The 22011-nt window shown below is 47.8% G+C and overlaps 1 protein-coding gene across 1 annotated transcript; it reads left to right on the top strand.

Annotated features, from left to right (window-relative positions):
* Positions 1 to 1642: 1642 nt before the first annotated feature.
* Positions 1643 to 19972, top strand: NR2E1 (nuclear receptor subfamily 2 group E member 1). Its single transcript, XM_063098061.1, has 9 exons — positions 1643 to 1667; positions 6292 to 6437; positions 9631 to 9718; positions 11274 to 11509; positions 12785 to 12931; positions 14907 to 15003; positions 15391 to 15540; positions 15798 to 15903; positions 19810 to 19972. Exons 1-9 carry the CDS (start codon positions 1643 to 1645, stop codon positions 19970 to 19972), a joined length of 1158 nt encoding a protein of 385 aa, XP_062954131.1.
* Positions 19973 to 22011: the final 2039 nt, after the last annotated feature.

Genomic DNA, 22011 nt, shown 5'->3' on the forward strand with positions numbered 1-22011 from the left:
TTAATCTCTTAGAGACCGGGGATCGCCGCTCCCTCGGCGTGCGCTCTTCCAGCGCCGCGCAGAGACCAGGGCGCGAGAGAGCTCAAGAGTCGCGGGGAGGTGAGCGGGATGGGGCAGGGGATGGGGGCAGCTCTCCGGAATACCTCGGCCCGGAGATCGGGAGCCAGAGATGCCCGCTGGGGACGAGCTGCCGGAGGGAAAGCTCTGTCCTCCACTAGCTCAAATGCATACAATGGAGGCTACAGGAGCTTCGCCCAGCTCCGGATGGGCAGGCTTTGCTTGGGGAAGCTGGCAGCGCCCTCCCCGTGGCTGGTGCCCAAAATGACCACGCAAAGGCCGCAGGAACGCGGATCCTCCGGAAGACCCTATCCCAGGCCCCAAGTCCGTACACAGCGTCTTCAGCTCTGGCTCTCCGTAGATAGTTGCAAAATGAATAAATTACTCACCTCGGGCCAGTTCCAAGTTTTACCCAACAGAAGGGGCACGGGACCAAGTATGAACCAAGTCATATGGCCATGTCCGGCGTGTACAATCACACACAAACACGCAGCTACCAATTTCTCACACGAGTCTGTCTGGCACTCAGGGGGTGGGGGGTGGGGGAAGCGTTTTGAAAAACCCCAACACCCCTCCCCTGCCCCCTGCCATGAAATATAATAATTCATTTTTATCACAAGAGCGGCATCGTCCTCCCCATCACGCGCGCACAGAGCCACATTCCCATATTCACACTCTAACTCGTCAGCTCCGAGAGCGCCTGCATTTTCTTTGGGAGCCGCTTGGAGGTTCATTAATATCATTAGCATTTAACCCCCTCCCTCTTCCCATCCCCTCCCTGCACATGGCTGACGTCAGACCCCGCCAGGAGTTGGGGGAAAAGCTAAGTGGGCCAGGGACGCCCTATTCCCCTCCCCACGGCTGCCTGTCAGAGCGCTTCTGGAGATATTACGGGGGACCTAGCCCGCAGCGACAAGCACAAAGTCACGGGGTAATGAACTTCGGGGACCCTTTGCCGCTGCGTGCGCGGCTCTCGCCGGAAACCCGGACCTGGCCGCCTCTTCCTTCGGAAGATTTCCCAGCAATCTAGTTTTTCCACCCCGCGCTTGGTTCCGGCAGCGGGAAGCCTATCTGCCTCTGCGACTACGGTTGTGTTTTCCTTCTTCCCTTAGAAGATCAGCGGTCTGTAGAGATCTGCCCACACTCTATGCTTATGTAGCGAGACTGAATGGCAGGAATGGGAAAAGAGAGGGATTTTGCCCTTTTTGCTCCGTAGGAAGACAATTTTCGTGTCTCCATCTCTGTCCTTCAACACTCTCCTCCTGTACTCCTCTCTTATTCTTTAGTCTGCCTTTCCATCTCTGCATCTGTCTGTCCATGTGTGTGTCCGTATCAAGCAGCATTCCCAGCAGCTGCAGTTTTGCAAGAGCCGGGAAGAAACTTAAAGATGCTTAAATTTCCACTGTGGAACGAATTCTGAGTGCCTGGGGAGCAGCGCAGCGCGCGACCGACACCCACCTGTCCGGCCCCAGAGCCTTGCAGGCTGGAGGGCGGCTGGAGAGCGGCGGCGCCCGGCGGCGAGGCGGGCGCTGCTGGCCGGGACTCAGGCAGCGCCCACCAACCTCTCCGCCCCGGAACAGCCAGCATGAGCAAGCCTGCCGGATCAACAAGTGGGTACCTCTCGGGCCGCCGCGGGGCCTAGGCGCGCAGCCTGGGGCGGGCGGGTGGGGGGGCCCGGGAGGTCCTGCCCGGAGTGCTGCTGCTTCGAGCCCTGGACAGGCAGTCCAGCTGGCGTGTGCGCTTTGGCCCAGCTCCTTGTACGTGAATTAGAGCGTTTTGTGGTGAAAGGAGAGCAATTTCGTTGCCTCTGGATTGCTTGATTCACCTTCTCTCTGGTAATATGGGAAGGCTGCGACCCACGCAGTTCACCCGTCCCGCGAGTTGCCTCCATTTAGCTGCCAGGTGCGGGGGGCTTGGGTGGGGGGGCGACTGGGGCGGGAACTGGGCCGCAGCTCCAGGAGGCAGCACAATAACACACTCGCTCAAAACTCTGAGCTCCAGCGTGCAAAAGGAACTCTGTGCAAAGCGGATTTTGAATGGAATGCTTTGCACCCCGTTTCTAGCTATTTCAAATAATCCTGCAAACTGGGAAGCAGAAACAATTTAAAAGTCACATTTTCCTTAATCCTAAATCCGTGTGGGTCATAACTGGGGAATTTAAAGTATGGTGAACCACTCTAGCAAAGAGAGGACCAAATCCCTAATCCCAAGGACTTTTCGAATCCCAAGGAGTTCAGCAGAGGCATGAGTGCGCGGCCTGCTCGCTCGGCGCGTTTCTCTCCTTCCTCAAACTTCCTTAGCTGCTGGCTGTCCCACCGAACGCTGAGCCGCAGCTGACCTCTGACCACCCCCAGACACCAGAATGCAGGGCTTCATGTGGCTGCGAGGCATTTGCGTGCACGGTGCCTGCGGAACCCGAGAATGCGCAGGCCTGAGCCCGCGGGGGCAGGCGCGTCCGCAGTGCTCCGATTTCCCCCGGGCATTTCAGTTCCCGCCTTCCCGTGGCTTGGGGCTGTGGGCTCCTGGGTCCGAGGCTGCGGGCGGCCGCGGCCGCAGAGCCCACATCCTGGAGTTCTCCCGCCGCCCGGGTTGTTTTCGCCTATAGCATTTTTGGCGCTATGTGCGTTCCTTCCCGCCTCCTCCCCCACCGCTCGCCCTCATTGTCCCGAGTCTTTGAAAGTTGGGAGAGTCGAGATACTTCTGAGGACTGATAATGAAGTCCCACTTAAGTGGGAGGCAATTCCCGCCCCTTCCCCCCTCGAAGAAGTAGATTGTGTTTTCACTTTGTCCGTTTGTTTTGGTTTGGGTGCTGCCGCTTTAAAAATTAGAGCAAAATGAACGTGAACAAAAAGAAAAAGAATTGTTTAGAGCTAGAGCAGAGGAAGGAGAGAAGGCGCCCTAACCGCGGCCCGAACGCAGAGCGGACCTTTGCGCAGGGGCGGCGGTTCCAGCCAGCCTCGGGCCTAACCTGGTCCTCGCTGTTCCGATTTCTGGGGAGTTAGGTGAGCTCGCTTTGGTTGCCCGTGTTCCTGGGTGTGAGTCCCCTTCCGAGGAGTCGCAGGAGGCTTTTCCTGTTGCATTCTGAGCCTCCATTACAAAAACCGAAGCCCGGCAGGCCTCCTGGCTCGCTCGCCCAGGGACAGGCCCTCACCTCCACCCCGCAAGTAAGGAGCCCCGAGCTCTTGCACCCACTTAGGGGTGCAGAGCCGCCTCAGTACTCGAAAGGCGAGGCCTGGGAGTCGAGGGAAGGGGCGGACGCGAAGCTCGGCTCTTCGGGGGCCGCGCCCGAGCGCTGTGGACTAGGACGCAGGCGGACCCTCCGAACTTTGGGGGCAGCAGCCATGGTGGGCAAACTGGGAAACTTTGGAGCTTTCCAACTTCTCAAGAGCCTGAGTTCGGCCTTGGAAGCCTCGAGCCCCGGCGCAGGTCGGAACGCCAGCTGCTGAGGCTTCTCGGGCCCGCAGGACAGCGGCCCCGCCCGCGGCGCCACTGCATCCAGGACCTCTCCAGGCTGGTGGCGGCAGCCGACCCGAATCCTGAGGCCCTAGGGGCCCGGGCGGCGAGGAGGTCGGCGCGTAGCGGGCCGGGTCAGGACCGGGTCGGGCAGCAAGGTCTGCAGCCCCCGCCTTGCTCTACTTCGCCCGGCTGGAGAGCAGGGCGATGTCACCCGGAGCCCCGCCTGGGTGGTAACAAGACCCTGGCCAGTCACCCCTGCAGCCCAGACTAACTTCTTTCAACAGCCTCTGATGGTAATTACAGTAATCGAAGCTGCCATATATCTTTAGGCAATTATGACACACAAAAAGCCCCGAGGGGACCCCCTGGCGAGGGAAGTTAAGACGGTTTTCCAGCCTCAGGAAACTCCGGCTCGCCTCACGTAGGAGCTCGCTCGGCTTACTAAATGAGAGGAGCTTTGCAACGGGGTCAACCAGCTTGTCTCGTGACCCCAAGTCACCTTAACGTGGCTGGGTGGCGGAGTCTGAGGCGCAGACCCGCTATGTCCCGGAATCTTCGCGTCGCTCCCTCCCGTTCCCCGCCCCAGCCCGGTTGTCTGTCAGTAATCTGTCCCAGGAGCCGTGGCTCGGAGGTGTGCCCAGAGGCAGGGCCAACCCGCAGCGGTGGCGGCCTAGGGGAGCGACCATCCAGGAGCCCGGGCCCTGGGAGCGTGAGGAGCGTCACCCGCCCCGTGCTGGTTTTCCCTCCACCCCATCGAGTTCTCCAGAAATGTGTGCCATGGGCCTCCCACGCGCTCATCCTGGCATCATGCATAGTGCCACGGAGAAGAGGAAAGCTGGGGCGACAGTATTGCGGGCCCCAAACATGGACCCCAGCGCGGCCAGAGGGCGCGTGTTATACAGAGGAGGATGGTTGCAAAATATGGAAACCAAGCTAGCTGCTTCCAGAGTGAGTGTGGGGCAGCAGAGCTCGCGACCCCGGCTCCTGGGCGACCGTGAGTTCCCTTGGGCGCAGTGACAGGCCCGAGGGGGTGGAGGACTAGACCCGTTGTGGCCTCGCCTGGCTCTCCTCAGCCCCTCCCTCCCCCAGCACAACCTCCCCTCCCGCCCTGCGGGAGAGGGGGCGCCGAGCCGGTGGCCGCCGCGCCGCGCGCCTCTCCAGCAGGCCTTTGTCGCAGTCCGAATTCCCATGCTACTCTTTTTGACGGGTCACTGGTGGCTCTATAGGCAGGTGCTGCGGCGGGGTTGTAATTACCCCGGCCGAGCCTGGTCGTTACCGAACCCCCTTCCGAAGGCGGGTCCCCCGCGTTGTCCCTCCCCACCCCCACCTGCGGCCAGCCCGGGATCGGGGTGAGAGCCCGCCCCGACGGCTCGGAATCCGGAGCAAGATTCCACCTCTGAGGCCGCCGAGGCCCTCCCCCAGCCGCGCCCTCACGTCCCTCGCTCCTCTCGCCGAGTTGCTCTCACTCCTGCCTCTCCCCACCCCAGCACGGCCGTGGTCCCCAACCTAAGCGCTCCCGGGAGCGGCTGTCGAATTTTAACGAGGCCCGAGGCCGCCTGTCCCGGACTGGAGGCCTGCGGACGGCTAGCGACGGGAAAACCAAAAGTTAACAAGTTAATTGTTATTAACTATATTTTTATAATTATTACTAAAGTGTTAACACTTTAATGCTCCTTTTCTTTTTCTTTTTCTTTTTCTTTTTTTTCTTGCGGGAGAAAAGATTTCTAAGTACCTATAAACAGCTTCAGGCACTTGCTAGAATCTTGAACCTTAGAAAAAAATAATCCCCCCCCCCCGTTTTAAATTTTCGCTTCTTGCCCTCTCCCTAACACTCCTCCAGGGTCCGTGGCCACCCCAGGCTTGAGGAAATTCCGGGGAAAGTTCTTTTGAGCCGGGGTTCAGTGGGGGTGGGGAACTCAGTCAGATCCATTAAAACAAATCGGCCTCGGACGGCGGCCGAAAACCCGGGAGGAAGAGACCCTCCGTGAACCAAGTGTGGGAGGGTATTGCAGGAAGAAAGGACTTGGGGCGTGGGAGGGCCGGGGGTGGCTGTCCCAAGCTAACCTGTCGGGAAATCCATAACTTGCGTCCCTCTCCTCTTACTCGCCTATTTTGTGGAGGAAATAATTTTTCCTCAAAGAAATAATCTCTCAAAAGCGATCCATCAAGCATTTTTTTTTTTGATAGGTAAAGTGAAAGTTGGGCAATTACCACTACCCTTATTATCATTAATAATCCGAGTATTAGCATTACAATAATAATCCTAATAATAACAACCGCCCAGCGGAGCTCAGAGAAAACTCGATTGCCTTCCAGCTGCCATGCCTGGTTGCAGCCGTGTTTGTTTTTCTTCTCTTCCCTTTTGCATTTCAAGTTTGTCTCCTCGCGCGCTCGCTAACAACTTTCTCTGTTAAATGCAAGAGCGGAGGAGGGAGGCGGCCAAACTTTCCGCAGAGCAGAAAGCAGCGGCGGGCTGTGCTGCCGCCCGGGCCTGCTGTAATCTTTTATTCCAAAATGGGTCTCGGCGATTAGAGGAGACCCAAATACATGTAGCGGTGCATGAATAATGCTCATTGTAGGAAACTGACACTTGCTCAAGGAAAAAAAGTTTGGCTATAAAATCACTTCATTATTTGCTTTTACCGCAGCTTCGGTGCTAATCCCTTCAGAGGTCAGATTGCTTAGCATCTCTCTCTCCCTCTCCCCTTTCCTCCCTCTTCTCCGCCCTCCTTTCCCTCTCGCCCCTTCCCCCCTTCCCTGTCTTTCCTGCGATTTCAGGCCGCATTTTAGATATCCCCTGCAAAGTGTGTGGCGACCGCAGCTCGGGGAAACACTACGGTGTCTACGCCTGCGACGGCTGCTCGGGGTTTTTCAAACGGAGTATCCGACGGAATAGGACGTATGTCTGCAAATCTGGAAACCAGGTACCTTAGGCGGGGCTTCACTGCCCGGCTCCCCTCTGCTGCCTCGCCTCTCCTTTGTTTGGGCCAAGGCCTCCTCTGAGTTTCCAGGCTGTTGAGAGACCAGGCTCTGACCTCACCCCTCCCCTCCTTCCTGCCTCAACTCTCCGAAAGGCCCTTGGACTCTGGAAAGGCGGGAAGAGGTAAGGGAGGAAATATTCGCAGGAGGAAGTCTGTCCCAAAACCTCTCTACACTTTTTTTTTTTTCTAATACTCTGACAGACTTTGACACTGGTTAAGGCTCACACCCAGTGGCTATGAAGCCAGCCCAGGAGACCTAAGGAACTTTAGAATGTAAACTATAAGTAGCAAGCAGGAGAAAGGTCTATGTTATGGTGGCTGCCACCCCATCCTCATTCCTAGCAGCACCCAACCTCACTTCTCTGACCACAGCCTGGGATGGCAGAAGTAAAATGCACACCGGCATTGGAGTCAAGGTCACCACCACCTTCAGTTGAGACCCAAAGTGAGCATTGATCACTTGGAAGAGAGAGGTGGTGCAAGGCTGCTCTGGAAGTGGGCAGTGGGGCTTCAGCGCCCAGGTGACTTTAGCTAGGCCTAATCAGAAAAGGGCAGGGTGAGGAAGAAAAGAAAACAGGAAGGGAAGGTGCAACTGGGACCCTCTCCAAGGTTCCCATATCTCTTTCCTCCTCTGCTTAGAAGATGTGCCTGGTTGCTTGTGTTTTGGTCTTGAGCAGGCAGAACTGTCTCAAAGAGACAGGGGAGTCAGGGCATAGGCTGAGTGTAAACCAAAGCTTTCAGAAAGAGTGAGCAGAATCCCTGACTCAGTTTGCAGCTCAGTAATAGGCTTATTTCAACCTAGGAAATCAACCTTTCTGGTCCCACACTTTGCTCTCTCCTTAGCCAGGAGCAGAGACCCTCAGCACAGAGGCCTCCACCTTCACTCCTGGGAAGATCCCTGAGAATACATTAGTCAGCAGTCATCTTTTGGTATCCAAATGGTAAAAGACTTCCAACAATTAATACGTATATGGTACACACACACACGCATTGGTGCGAGTGAATTATTCTGATATCTTTTTCTGAAGCCATGTGTGGTCATACCAACTTCTGATAGATTTGGATTAACAGCAAAAACAAAAAGACATTTGCATTTGGATAAGTTATTTAGAACTCTCCAGACCTGTTACCTGTTTGATTAGGTGCTCATATCTGTATCAGTTTCTAGCTGCGCCATATGGACGCATCACATTATACAAACCACAGGAGTGTGTCCCAATAGTGCCACAGGATTGTGGAATTACTGTTGGTTGTCAGACCTGATCAGGCTTCTACTTAGATTATATTTTACTTTTTTACACAATGCACAGAATTGGGGGATCAAAATCTCAGATGTTTTGCTTAATATTTTAAAAGGAGATGGCTGTCAATTCAAACATATTGATATCAGTCCAAGTACTTGTAAAGGAGTGATAATAGACTCATTAGGCCTGGGGTTCCTTTCCTTGCAAAGAGAATAAATGTGCTGAGCTGAGGCGCCTCATCCTTCTCTCAGGCACCAGATATTTATATACATTTGATCTGATTTGAAGACACACTTAAGAACTAATGAAGTCTTCCATTTTGCATTTGCATGCTTATCAGAATACTGGGAGGATACTATTCAAGGACAGACATATGATTACATTTAACAACAAGCTTTGTAAACCTCTTTATATTGAGCTATGACATTGGCCAGTGAAGATGCCCTGAAAAAATCACTTAGAAACCAAAAATTATTTCCTTTCTCTTTTTTATTCTAATATTTACTAAATAATGTTCTAATTTATTATTAACAGTAATGAGGATATTTAGAAATTGTGAATCTCTACCCCACCTTTATTTTAAATAAATCAACATATTTTAAATTGGGGGGGGGAGGTGTGATCTTATAAAACTGTGCATTCTAGTGTGTAGTTTTCCCCTAAGGGATATTTCAGGGGGAAATGCACTTACTCCAACTTCAGAGTGTATGAATTTCTGAGACTATGAAGCAAAATAAAAATACATTTATTTTATCCTCTTTCTTCCCACTACAAATGTAACAGTACTAACTTGTATAAATACAGGAGAGTACCAAACTTCTTCGACATTTTCTGTGTATAAAAATCATATGCGTATGACTCTTTATGTATCTATGTATATGTTCCCTCAGTATGACACCTAACACTGAATAAATTTTTTTAAAAACTTTATCTGTAGATTTCCTCTTTTAATGGCCAATATTTTTTCAGCAAATTGCAATAGGTAAAACGTTTTTCTTATGCATTTCAGATAAATATTTCTAAAGAAGCAAATACCTTTTTTTTCAGTTATTCTGCTAATCTTCTCAGTTCATATTATCATTTTGTCAAACAGTGCACCACATTATCTTCTTGATCATATTTACATAGTGGGCATTTCTAGATTTTGCCCAGGCCTCGGCTGTTCCCTTCCCATTCTCACTTTCTGTAGATCTTGCTCTACTAATCGCTCTGGCTTCTGCCTCACTGCTGGGAATGGCTGTGTTTCCATGAATCTGGGCTGAGGCTAGTCTTTAAGACAACTCTCAACATGCTGATTATAAGGATGGCTTCAGGTAGGAAAGCAAAAGTGAGGTAACAGGGAGAGTGAAGAATAAATGGGAGATATTTATCTGACAGATAAGTAGGTTCACCCAGAAAGAGGTTGACTGAAGACCTGAAAGAGGAACTAGTTGGCGGGAGGGGGCGTGGCATGGATCTCGACAAGCAAACCGAGCTCAGAGGCGTCCTTCTCTGGGCCAGGTCGCTGTCTTCGGTCCTGAAAAGTCTCGTCCCTGCTCCACCACTCCGCCACTGGCTGACATTCCCCTGGCGAGTTTCTCTTCCCAGCACTGCCGGGTCTTGCAAATGAGCCGCTCCTGACCCTTCACCGGCTTGGAGAAGGACTTTTCCCCCTTGTCCGCTTTTATAGGGTCGGAGTCTGGTCCTCTTGAAGTAGCCTGAGGAGTCCCAGCCCCTTCTCTACCTGGCCCTGCTCGTGCCCACAGCCCTAGCGCTTTGAGGGCCAGTCTCGCCGCTCGGGGGTCAGCGGCCAGGCTGGGTCGCGCCTGCACGCCATTGCCTCTGCCCGGGCTCCGTCTTTCGGTTCCCGCCTGATGGCCCCGGGGCCGCTGATCGCCTGCGCTCTGTTCCAGGGAGGCTGCCCGGTGGACAAGACTCACAGAAACCAGTGCAGGGCGTGTCGGCTGAAGAAGTGTTTGGAAGTCAACATGAACAAAGATGGTAATCAGTACATGCCTTTATTCTTCTGATGTCGATTGAGTAGTAAGTAAATTATATGTACAGAAAATACATGGCGCTCCTATGCATATAAATCATCTCCAAGCGCGTCTTTCCAGATGCTGGGAATTGGCCTCGGGCTTTCAGTCGTATCCTTCCCGTCTCTCAGCATGAGCCCCTGCTGACCTCACTGAACTCCCTAGGGCAAAGCCCATGCCCACATGGAAACTTGCTCCCACAACCACCCCCGTGAAGGAAGCGCTCGGGGAGGGGGGACCCCACTGCGCTAGGAACGCCCCTGCCTCGAGTCCCCTCTTCCCGCCTCTCTTTGCAGCCCTTCGTGGTCACCCCTAAGCCTGCTCGCCTCCCCCAGGATCTTGCAATCTAAATAGTGTCCCGAGAGGAAATCGTTGGGGGCTGGGAGATCGTGGTGTGTTGGAGGGGGGAGGGCAGAGACACAAAGACGCGGAATTTCGAGCCCTTGTTCGCAAATTCACTAAGATGCCCAAATCAGTAGGCCATTGGGCCGCTCTAGGCTTTTCCAGAGCTTGCTGTCGGTTCTACAGAAAAGAGAGAAAAGGAGCTGGAGAGGCAGGGTGACGTCTGTGGGTGACACCCAGTTCCCAGAAGGCTCTTAGACGCGCCCAGGAAGAACTAGGACGTTAGGACGCTTCCCGGCCGTGGAGCTCAGTCCAAGCCGCGTCCCCAATGGTGGCCTGGCGAGGGCGCCCCAGGCCCGGGCCGGGTCCGGGGGTAGAGGGCGGGAGTGCGGAGTGGGGTCTGGAGTCGGCTTAGCTGTGGCCACGGCCCGGGCCGGTGGCAGCTCCACGAGGCACGGTGCCTGCAGGGGAGAGCTGCTTCCTCCGCGGCGCAGGAAGCAGGAGGGAGCGTCCAACCTGTTGGACTTGTGTATTGACAAGTTGTCAGGCTCGGCGGGCGGAAGATTGCCCTGAATTAATTTGTTTGTTTAATCTGTTTGTGGTAATTGTCACATCTCCCCTGCCTTCCTCCAGCACACTCGGAGACGGGCTCTCCCTCTTCTCATCCCGCAGCGTCCCCGGGGCCCGGGTTCTTGTCTCCTCGGGCCCTCGGAGTCCAAAAGCCACTTGGGTGGCGGCGCGGACTGGGGGTGGGGGATTCTTTCTAGGGTGGGGTTGGAAACGTCTGTGCAGAGACGCTGTGCCCTGCAGTGATGGGGGCGAGGATACCTAGCTACGCCGGCCGCGAGGGTCCCCGGTTTCCCTGCGACAACCGCCCCTACCCCCGGTTGGGGAGGAGCCCTGAGCGGACAGAAAATAGCTAGTCTTGCCTGAGACTCGGCCGTTTTCGCGGCACTTAGGGCACGGGCTCCTCTTCTCGGCCTCGGCTTCCTAAACCGCACAGCGAGGGGTTGGACGATCTCAGAGCGCCTTCCGCCCTCACGTTCCCTCTCCCCCATCTCTTCAATTCTTGGGTGACCTTGCCTGCCAGGTGTGGCATGAGGCCAGGGATCGCGGCAGCAGCCAAGTGTCGCGGCGTCTGTGATCCCGAGCGTGAGTCCATCTGTCTGTCTCTGCAGCCGTGCAGCACGAGCGGGGGCCTAGGACGTCCACCATCCGCAAGCAGGTGGCCCTTTACTTCCGAGGACACAAGGAGGAGAACGGGGCGGCCGCGCACTTCCCCCCCGCCGCGCTGCCCGCGCCGGCCTTCTTCACCGCGGTCACACAGCTGGAGCCGCACGGCCTGGAGCTGGCGGCGGTGTCCGCCACCCCCGAGCGGCAGACCCTCGTGAGCCTGGCTCAGCCCACGCCCAAGGTCAGGGGCCTTACTGGGCCCAAAGGGACTCGAGCCGAACGGAGGGAGGAGAGGGACGCACCCAGTTCTGAGCTGTGATAGGGTTAGGCAAAAGACGGAGAGACCTCCTGGGTGCTTGGACGGTCCCTGCAGGGAGCTCTAGGCCTCCCACTCTCCCCTGTTGAGTCAAGGGTGCTCAAACTGTAGTGTAGAGTCACCCTCTGAGCGGCTACAAATGTGGTCACCCCAGCCTATCCCCCAGATTGGTGGTAGTGGAGTCTGTCTAAACCCAGAGGGTGGCCTTAGGCGTTCCTGGTGGCCAGAAGAGACATTTGTTTTTAGAAGAAAGGAGGAGGCTACAGCTGGAGGAAGGGCCCCTGAGTTTCAAATCTCAGGGAACTATTATCTTGGGCAAAGCATGGGGTCCCTAACACAATAGAGAAATATGGTGCTCACACTGTTAGGACAGTTTGAGGAATCTGACTGCATTTTCCATGCTCCCCTTACTGACTTCTGAGCCACGTGGATTTACACCAGGATTGAACCCCTACAAACAGGGCCACAGCCTGAACCACCTGGAAAGGCTGCCACCTAGGGACTACCCTCCAGGCCGCCAGCTGATCCCTACCCAAGGCCCCTACTCCAGGCTGCAAAGGGCCTTAGGATCTCTCCCAGAGGAGGGCCAGCTGCAGCCCCACACTGAAGGGAAGCCAAACACCTGGGTACACACACGCGCGCAATATTTAATATTGCTTTCTTACCCTTGATGTGTATAATAAGCTCGGGAAAGTAGTGTTATGAATATGTTGTCAGTTATGAATGGGAATGCTCTGTGAATGATTAAGATGTCTAATTGAAATATTTCCATAATATACTAATCCTTTCTAAAAATACTCATATGCATATTTGTGTTTGGGATGCCTATTAATTTATACTTTTTTCACATCTATTTTTATTTACACAAATGCAAGCAGTTCTTGTCTAAACTGGGAGCCAGTCCTAGCACTTGGCTCAGCCCAAGGAAAATTTGCCTCAGGGGATAGAAAAGCCAGACATCCCTCTGGAAGGGAGAGATCTCCAAAGAGTGGGAATGGGCCTCCATGAAAAGTATCGTTTCTTAAACTCTATAGATATAGATGTTTGGTTTTTACCCACCTATGGCAACTGCGTGTAAGCAGAACATCCAAATTCCTTTTTATCCCCATCCCTGTTTTAATTAAAAAATCAAAAGTTTGGCTCTTCTTGCAAAGCTGTGGTTTGCTCACTTCCAGGTATCTGTCTTTCTTCCCCTCCCAGTACCCCCATGAAGTGAACGGGACTCCAATGTATCTCTATGAAGTGGCCACAGAGTCGGTGTGTGAATCAGCTGCCAGGCTTCTCTTTATGAGCATCAAGTGGGCAAAGAGCGTGCCAGCATTCTCCACACTGACTTTGCAAGATCAGGTATGATCAACAAGCCCTTGAGGTTCTTAACAGCAGTGAAGAAACTATTTTCACCAGCTTCCTTCTATGGGTTCAAAATATCTACCTACGGAATCCTTAGTAAGAAATGCAATTATGTTATTTCAGGAAAGCTGGAGCTGGTCTATGAAAAACACACATACAAGAACATTATCTTTATTTTTTAAGTTTAATTGAATCATCAAATTTAATCTCAAATTTTAAAATCTTAATGATTTTTTTAAACTATTGATAAAACGATGTTTTCTTAAGAATATTAGAACTGAGAGAAATAGAAGGTGGTAACAGTATTCCCCTATGAGATTTTTGGAACTAGTCCCAATATTCAGCTTTATATTCTCTACTGTGATGCTACAGTTTTGGGCATTGATTTATCAGCATGTAGGGTTAAAGGCTGCATTGCACACCTCCTGCAGGCTACGATCTCCCTTGATTCTTTAAGTGCTTTTAGACATTTTGTAAACAAATAGGCATTTTGCATAATTTTATATTGTAAGTACATTCAGAAGGTGGAAAAGTATGTGCAGCTAAAAATTTTGTTGTTAGGAACATCAGAAATGGTCCCTGCTAGCATTTCTCTAACCTTAGAGAAAGAAGGAAAATGAAGTGCTCACAGCCATTGGCTGTTACCAGTGCATTCACAGAAATTAATAACAAATTTCCCAAAAGGCTAATAAGTAGTTCTAAAATCAAAGGATTTATTTCTTCAATTCATTTCATACCTAATTAAAGCATAATAGTGCCCCTTAATATGAAGTATGTTTCCTACAGAAAGGCTGGGCAATGTACTAAAAACATTTAATCATCTAGCATGAGATGTTCTTTTTTTATGTCCTGGACTTTCAAATACAGCCAGAATTAGATCTTGTTTACCTTATATTTTAAAATTATTATTTCCTGTACTTAATGCAATAATGCTAAAAATAAAGCATTTAGAAAATTAAACCTTTTGGTCTATTGTTATTTGGGTTGCAAACCTTCGTGAATCAGCTCTTAGCTCCCCCCAAAAAACTCCTTTCACATAAATCATCCAGAATTGTCTGTTTTTGTGACAATTTTCAAAAATAGAGATTTTTCAAGGTGGTTAGGTTCTACCTTTGATTGGGTTTACTGGTTGGCTGTAATCATTTGCCGTGTGTGTATGTGTGTGCGTGCGTGTGTGTGATTTGGTTATTTTTTTCCTCAAAACAAGTATTTGTAGACTCTTTAAGCCAAACAAAATTTACTTACTGTCTGCCACTTAGCCCTTTGGTGGAAACCCTTTCACAATAAGTAAACTGCAGTGAAGTGGAATCTGATATATTAATTTGGAAAAGGAGACAGATTTTCATTTTAAATACTCAGAAGCACTTTTTATTAGAATGAAAATAACAAGCACCTTGATGCTGTCCACTTATGAGTCTCAGATAAATCAGGCAGTGAGATGAGGTAAACTCAGCAAAACCCGATTAACATAATTACACCCTGATTTCCCCCGCATGCCTCTTGGGAATTAGTCATCTCTCTCCCTGCCCAGCCCCCTCAACCCTCCAGGAAGATGGGGGCCCCGTTCTGCAAGCTGAGTCAGGAATCCTTAGCCCTGATAATGTCAGTATTCTATATGAAGGGAATCTGCCTGCTGAGCTGCTGGTGGCATTTCATAGAGCCTGGGTCTCTGGAGAAGTTTCTAGGTGGCTAGGAATGGGTGGATGCAAGGACAAGAGGGGTAAATCCTTTCCTGTGGGAAGCAAACTTTGGGAAATTGGAATGACTGACTCCCAAATGCATGTGCATATCTATAGGCACCTTTTCAAAAAGGAAAATATGGGAAAATAGGGAAAGCTAGAATATTCAGGAAAAAAATTACCAAGACTGGCATTTAAAACACTTTTTAAAATAATGGAAATTTACATATTGAAATTGTTTATAAATTTATAAATTACACACTATATTATATTATACATCTATTGTATGACAGCTGATGCTTTTGGAAGATGCTTGGAGAGAACTGTTTGTTCTAGGAATAGCACAATGGGCCATTCCGGTTGATGCTAACACTCTACTGGCTGTATCTGGTAAGAATTGCACAATTTAATGACTTTGTTGTAGAAATTACCATAAAAATACATTACTGAAAAAAGAACAACATGTAAAGAATAACAAATTCCTGCTGAACAATAGAGTATACCTGTCATTTATAAATCTATATTTAAATGCAAATAATGTTGTTTTGTTGTATTCATGACTGCTTGCATTGTTATTTAAATGCAAATTACTGTGTTTGTTATCATCCAAGAGAAGATTTTATATTAACTTTCATACAATATAGCCAGTTTACATGGAATCAGATATCTTAGAGTGACAATTGAATAGATATTGATATGCAGGATTTTGTCAAAAATCAATATTAAATCATGAAAATGCCTTCATATTAGAGTATTTATCCCATATTTTTATTCTAGGCATGAATAGTGACAACACAGACTCCCAGAAGCTGAATAAGATCATATCTGAAATACAGGCTTTACAAGAGGTGGTGGCTCGGTTTAGACAACTCCGGTTAGATGCTACTGAATTTGCCTGTCTAAAATGCATTGTCACTTTCAAAGCTGGTAAGCAGACATGGACCCCTGTCTTTTCTCCTTCCCAGGTTTTGTCACATCATTAATTCAACCACCCACCTCAAAGTCCAGGCTGACCTTTGCAAAAGGGGCGATGGTTTTCAAGGGAGCTGATACACTTAGTCTGGCTCTGTTTTTGATTGCTGTGGGACCTGCATGTTCTCCTGCTAGGCATGCACTTCCAGAGAGGTGTGTTCCCACAGCATTTCCTGTGTTGCCTATCACAGCTTCCTGGTCTTCATTTCTAGTTCCTACACACAGCGGTTCTGAACTGAGAAGTTTCCGGAATGCGGCCGCCATCGCAGCTCTTCAAGATGAGGCTCAGCTAACTCTCAACAGCTACATCCATACCAGGTAACCCTTGTTTGCCTTGAACATGTACTTAAGAAAATTGCTTGCATTGTGAATGTGTAAGCAGGCAGTAGTAAGTCAAGCAGTGTGACTAATTATCCTGTTGCCGGCCAGTTAATTTAGGTAGAATCTATGTCCTCACCTATCTCCCAGGGTTATCAAATTAGATGATCAAAGTGAAAGCATTGTCAGACACATTACAGCCATCCTGGTTGAACAAGTTGAGCCATCAAAACAGTTGAACACCTTTGTGTGAATGGATATGGGAAAAGTAAAAAATGAAGTCCAACAAGTTGTGGTTGATTTACTGGAGAGCGGTCACATCATCCTTGAAAAAAGGCATTTTCAGGCGGAGTAAAGCCAGGCTTTTAAAGAACAATGGAACCTCTCTAAGCCTCCTAAGCAAGGACTATGGTAGCTCTGAGGTTAGAATAGAGTTGCTACTCTTGTTTATTCTCTAGATTGATCTCGAAAGGGACCCGTGAAAGTCGGTCTCCATCATCTCAGTATCAGCCATGGATACTGTGGTGAGAATAACTACATCAAATGGATAGAGGCTATTAATTCCTCCCTCACCTAAGGGTCAGAGAAATTACAAGTAACTATCCATTTGGGGTGACACCACTTCTGCTAGGATCTCCTGATTCCCTTCATAAATTTTCTTTTGAATACTGAATGAATAAAACCGTTCCCCGTCCATGTAATATCATTGAACCATGTTGAGTGATAGTGCAGGTGTATATGTTTTGCCAAATTAAAGTGCCATGACTTGAAATTTAAATTCCACATTGAATAGCAGAATATATATGACAGTACTTCAAAAGTTTGTGGAAAAATAGAATTAAAAGATAATATGAATTTTTCCATTAACTTTTTTAAGTACCCTCATATAGTAGACACTAATACTTATTGAAAATTATAAAATGGGGCAGTACATAATTTGGGCACTTTCCTCCCACTAAAAACCAACTTATAGAAAAACTAAAAAAATAAAACAACAAAGAAGAGAAAAACTAAGTTGTATATCAAAATTGACCCTTGACATTTAGAGCCATTACAGTATTAAAGACACATAACTGAAAAGAAGGGATTCCAGTTATTGGTTCAGTCGAGCCTTTGCTGAGTACTCGTCATGTGCTCTAGGTGGGCACTGTGGGATACTAGAAAGGACAAGATACTGTCCATGTCATTGGTGAAGTGGGTAGAAGCGTCACTCCTATTCAGACCAGAGAGAAAAGCAAAGTGGGGAGTGGGAGAGACGAGCTGCACATGGAGGGGGTGAGGGAAAACCTGGAAGGTTGACGTGAGTTGGTCCTTGAATGGTAGAAGGATTTCAGCAGGGAGAAGGGGTGCAGTGAGAATCAGGGGAGGAGCTGGTAGAAGTTCTCTGGGAGGTGCCAGGGAGTCTGAGACAGCCTGGCATGCCGGGAGCTGCTGACAGTGAAACCAAAGAGGAAAACAATCTGTTTAGAGAAATGGCAAGTGCATGACATCTTCCCCACCCCCAAGCCAGGAAACTACTGATGGAAGGAACATATCTGCTTTGGTATGGAATTCTTATTTCATAATATCAGCTACAGCTGTAATTTAATGTTAATATCTAGAGTCACGCATGTGACAAAAATGACTCTGCCTTATTTCTTAGCTACTTCAAATCAGTGAACACTTTTTCCTCTAACACTTTCCTGTTGAGAAAAATAAAATCTGAAATTGAAATGAAAGGTAATATGCAAATTGAGCTAATTGTTTGTTATAACTCTGTAAGCTATTTCTCTAATTATCTAGGACATAAGGAGAAGACTAAAAATTGGCATTTCACACAAACCTATGTTTTAAATGAAGATCAAATGCATGAATCTGTGATAGATCCAAAACACTTAAACCTGAAAAGAAACTTTCAGTTATTCATGCTAATGGATGAAGTTAGGGCATAGATATTCTAAAAAGTAATTTTGAGCAGTCAGACTCTCTCTTTCTCCCTGTCTCTGTCTCTGTCTCTGTCTCTGTCTCTGTCTCTGTCTCTCTCTCTCTCTCTCTCTCTCACACACACACACACACACACCACACACACACTGTTATTATTTCTGGGTAGTACAGTATTCCACATATAATAGACAGTTAATTCTTGTTGACTGACTAACCAGCCCTTTCCCAACTAGAGAATAGAAGAAGTGCGCGAGTAAGGTAAGTGGGTAATCTATTCCCAGAAAATCAAGAGTTAATTGTTTATGGATTCTCCAAAATCTATCCTTTCTGAAAGTAATTATTTCCCACAATGGCTTCTCACCACGGGAAATGCTCAACACATTGGATGGATGCCGCAGACAAGACAGTAATTGTCCAGGCAGCCACTGCCTCCAACTCACTGCAGGGTTATCTCTTGTCTGCTTTACTCTGGGAAGGGGAACAGACTATTGGAGAGAGGAAGTGGTCAAGGTGAAAGGGAGATGGGACTCAGGATTACTTTCCAGGAAACACAGGAGACAGATTCAGCAAGGAGAGCAAGTGGTGGGATTTTGGGGGGTTTTGTTTCTTTCTTTTTTTTTTTTTTTGTCTTAATGTAGATAAGTTTCACCACTTCTATGCCACATTACTAAATGTGGTCTGGTGGCCCCTGTCCATGGGTGGTCATGAAGCTGGCAGTAAAAGAGCCACACGAGGACTGGCCAGTTAGCTCAGTTGGTTAAAGCATGGTGCTGATAAGACTGAGGTCCATGGTTCCAACCCTGTACAGGCCAGCTGCCAAAAGAAAAAAAAAAAAAAAAAAAAAGTCAAAGAAGGTCCCAGTAAGCCCAGAATTAATTATATGCCTGGTATCCAGTTGAAGAGATGAATTCTTGTATGCCTGAAGCTAAGAGACAAGTGTGAAATTTGCTTTCCTGGACTCTACAAGATGTCTCCAAAAAGTTTGTGGAAGGATTCACATTATCTTTTAATTCAATTTTTCCACAAACTTTTTGAAGTGTCCTTGTATTTGCAGGGTGAAGTTATCAGACAATTAAACATAGCTACCTAACTCCTTTGAAGGAATTTTAATATCCCTCCATTTCTAGCACTTTGTGGCTTGGGTTGGACCTGGCTTAATCACAGACATGTGTCCCCAGAGCTTAGTTTTTTAGGCACTTTGTTTCAGTGGACAGATCCCTCCTTGTGGAGTGGAGTGATACCTGATTCCAAGCTATTGGCTGAAGAAATATCAGGACTGCAGAGAGGAGGTGGCTTGCAGGCATCTATAGGCAGCAGAAAATTGAACTTGCATATCTGAGCACAGATGTATGTTGGACATCAAGAGAGGAAATTGTTAAGCAATTTCTCACATCTTTAATTATATGCCAATTTCATTGACATGAAAGTTGGGTGGCACTGCCACCCAACAGAACTTAGTCTTTAATTTACAGAGTGATAAGGATGGAATTATTCCTGAGAGTGACTAAGTATAATGCCTGAATAATAATTTAGAGAATTGCTTAGAAAAAGAAGCCATTTTATTTGAGGGAAATAGTCTTGTGAAGGAGCCTTGAGAATTAGAAAATGTGGGTTCTGTTGATAGCTTTGTAATCGACACCACAGTCTTTTTTACAATGACAACCTTAAGTTTATTATTTGGCTTAAAATTAGTATTGTGTTTCTTAAAATTGTTTCTTCTCCAAACAAAATGCAACCTCTTTGCTAATGTAGAGAGAGTCACCATGTCATTTTGGCAGCATCATTACATTCACCATGCCTCAAATAGTCTACCCGTATAACAGGGACAGTAGTGTCTGTCTAGGACTCTGTTGCAGGGAGAGTATGTTATTAAAGAGGTCCAAATCAGGAAACTGTACTGGAGATGATTGTGTTCAAATGCAAGATATTAATTCCCATGAGTAATGGATTCTGACCTTGCTTTCATGGCTTCTCATATTCCAGATATCCCACTCAACCCTGTCGCTTTGGAAAACTCCTGTTGCTTTTGCCAGCTTTACGTTCTATTAGTCCATCAACCATAGAAGAAGTGTTTTTCAAAAAAACCATCGGCAATGTACCAATTACAAGACTGCTTTCAGATATGTACAAATCCAGTGATATCTAAGCTCTCAAGGTATCCACTTTTCAGGATGGGACAGTATCAAACGAACTTCTACCCAAGGAGAACAAGCCTCAACTAACAAACCCTTCAGGAAGCATAAACTTGGGAATGTGTAGCTTTCAGGAAATAAATGCCAATTGACGCAAAACAGTTCCAGTAGCTATGACCTGCTGCCTCAACCAGGGAAGGGTGGCCAGGAAGGAAAGGGGTGCAACAGGACCTCCTGAGCAGAAAACTCGCTGCTGCCATACCCTGGGAGGGGGCAAATTGGGGTTGCCACAGGCTGTGCCACTCTGCCTCTAACTGCAAGATTGGGCCGAGTTATCAAAAGCCCAAACACACGTACTGCTTTCTTTTCCTTTTTAGCATATAAGATTGGGTAACCAAATATAGCTCTGCGTATAAATTCAGAACTATGTTATGTTGGAGCATTTATTTTAAAAATAATGGTTAGGTTTTAAATCAAAAATATTATCAAAAGTTTTCCTTCTATTGTAATACATCATTAAGTGGCCTTCAGAGCTGAGTTAATAAGTGAAAAGTAGCTTATGCCATGTGATTTGCTTTTCCTCTATCTTCTTTTTTTTCGTTTTCTTTCTTTTGTTCTTTTTTCTTCCTCCTTTTCTTCTCCTTCTTCTTCTTCTTAATACCATAGGCCAGGCAACCTTGTCAAAGGAATTGGTGGATGAAAATGAGATCCTCACCAGGACTTCAGGATGGATAACATCTCAAATATAGAAGAGCTTTACTGAAAGAACGCAGGTAGAGGGAGGATGAATAAAAACAGCAAAACCAAATAAAGTGGAGATGAGTGATTAAGGTCGATTGCTGTCCCGTTACCATAGTGCTGAGACCAAAGGCAATGGGGTCCAAACTCATGGTTCGGCAAATCACACCAGACAGTAAATGAACATGGACACAATGCCAGAAAGAACTTCAAGGAGATGAACGCTAAGAGGTTTCTTACTTGATCCATTGCTAACAGCCTGAGACTCTTCAATGCCTTTCAGAAAACTCTGGTTTCTAGTAAAGCCTTGAATGCACACACACACACGTCATCATCATCATCATCATCATCATCCCACACTATAAGCTGCTCCTTTGGTATAAATCTATACTTATGGAAATGTAGAAACAAACATTTTTAAATAGCTGCTGTACTTTTCACCTTTTGATTTATTAGGTACTAGCACTGAGGAAAAAAATTCAGCACTTGGACTATCATAGGATGAGTAAAACTTTTCTTGTACAAAGTGAATTAACTGATTTGTGAAGTTAAAAGGTTGTACTCATTGTATTTACAAAGAATAAAAATATATTGAGTTTAAGTAAACACTGCCTGCTTTCTTAGCCTCCCTCTCTGGCTGGTTCTCACCCACTAAAACAAGGTGGCAGCAACAGCTGGTGTTAAAACTAAAGCTCAGACAGCTCCAGCGCAGAGCCAAAAGAACTGAACTACAAAGGCAATTTCCTTTTTACAGTGAATCCCATTTGTAAAATGATGAATAAAGAAATAAAGCATAAGATTCCCTTCTCTACAGCTCTCAAATGTAATTGCATCTGTTAGAAAAATTGCTGTGTGAGGAAGAAAGAGGCCGATTAACAGAGTCTTCATTCACTCCTCTGTTTCTAACTCCCTTGCCGACATTTCAGATCTGACCAGGAACTTGAAATCATTTAATGATCAAAATGATAAAGTGTAAAGAACTATATTGGTGAGTAAGATGTGGAAGGAGCAGTAGAAAGGCCACATTCACAGTAAACCTCAGGGCACTGGCTGCACAGTCAGAGGCCAGTGGTAGAAATCAGAGGTGCACTGTAGGCTCCTTCTGGGTGGCAGCTCCAGCAGGAGTTGCTCCTGCCTCTGCTCTCAGATAAAATGACTTTGTAGACTTTGTACAAGTTCTATCATCCATCTGCTTCTTGTCTACTGATGTTACAGAGAACGAGAAGTTGGTCTTAAAGAAAAGCAAGGTACTCAAAGATGTGTGCAAAAAGAATTTTCTTTGCAACACTGCTCATATTTAACAACTTAAATGTCC

The sequence above is a fragment of the Cynocephalus volans genome, chromosome 5 (assembly GCF_027409185.1).
Source record: "Cynocephalus volans isolate mCynVol1 chromosome 5, mCynVol1.pri, whole genome shotgun sequence".
NCBI classification, from domain to species: domain Eukaryota; kingdom Metazoa; phylum Chordata; class Mammalia; order Dermoptera; family Cynocephalidae; genus Cynocephalus; species Cynocephalus volans.

Coding starts and splice junctions, on each gene's coding strand:
- NR2E1 (XM_063098061.1), top strand. CDS start 1,643: ATGAGCAAGCCTGCCGGATCAACAA. Junction 1,668..6,291: donor CAAGCCTGCCGGATCAACAA/GTGGGTACCTCT, acceptor CTGCGATTTCAG/GCCGCATTTTAGATATCCCC. Junction 15,904..19,809: donor AACAGCTACATCCATACCAG/GTAACCCTTGTT, acceptor CTCATATTCCAG/ATATCCCACTCAACCCTGTC.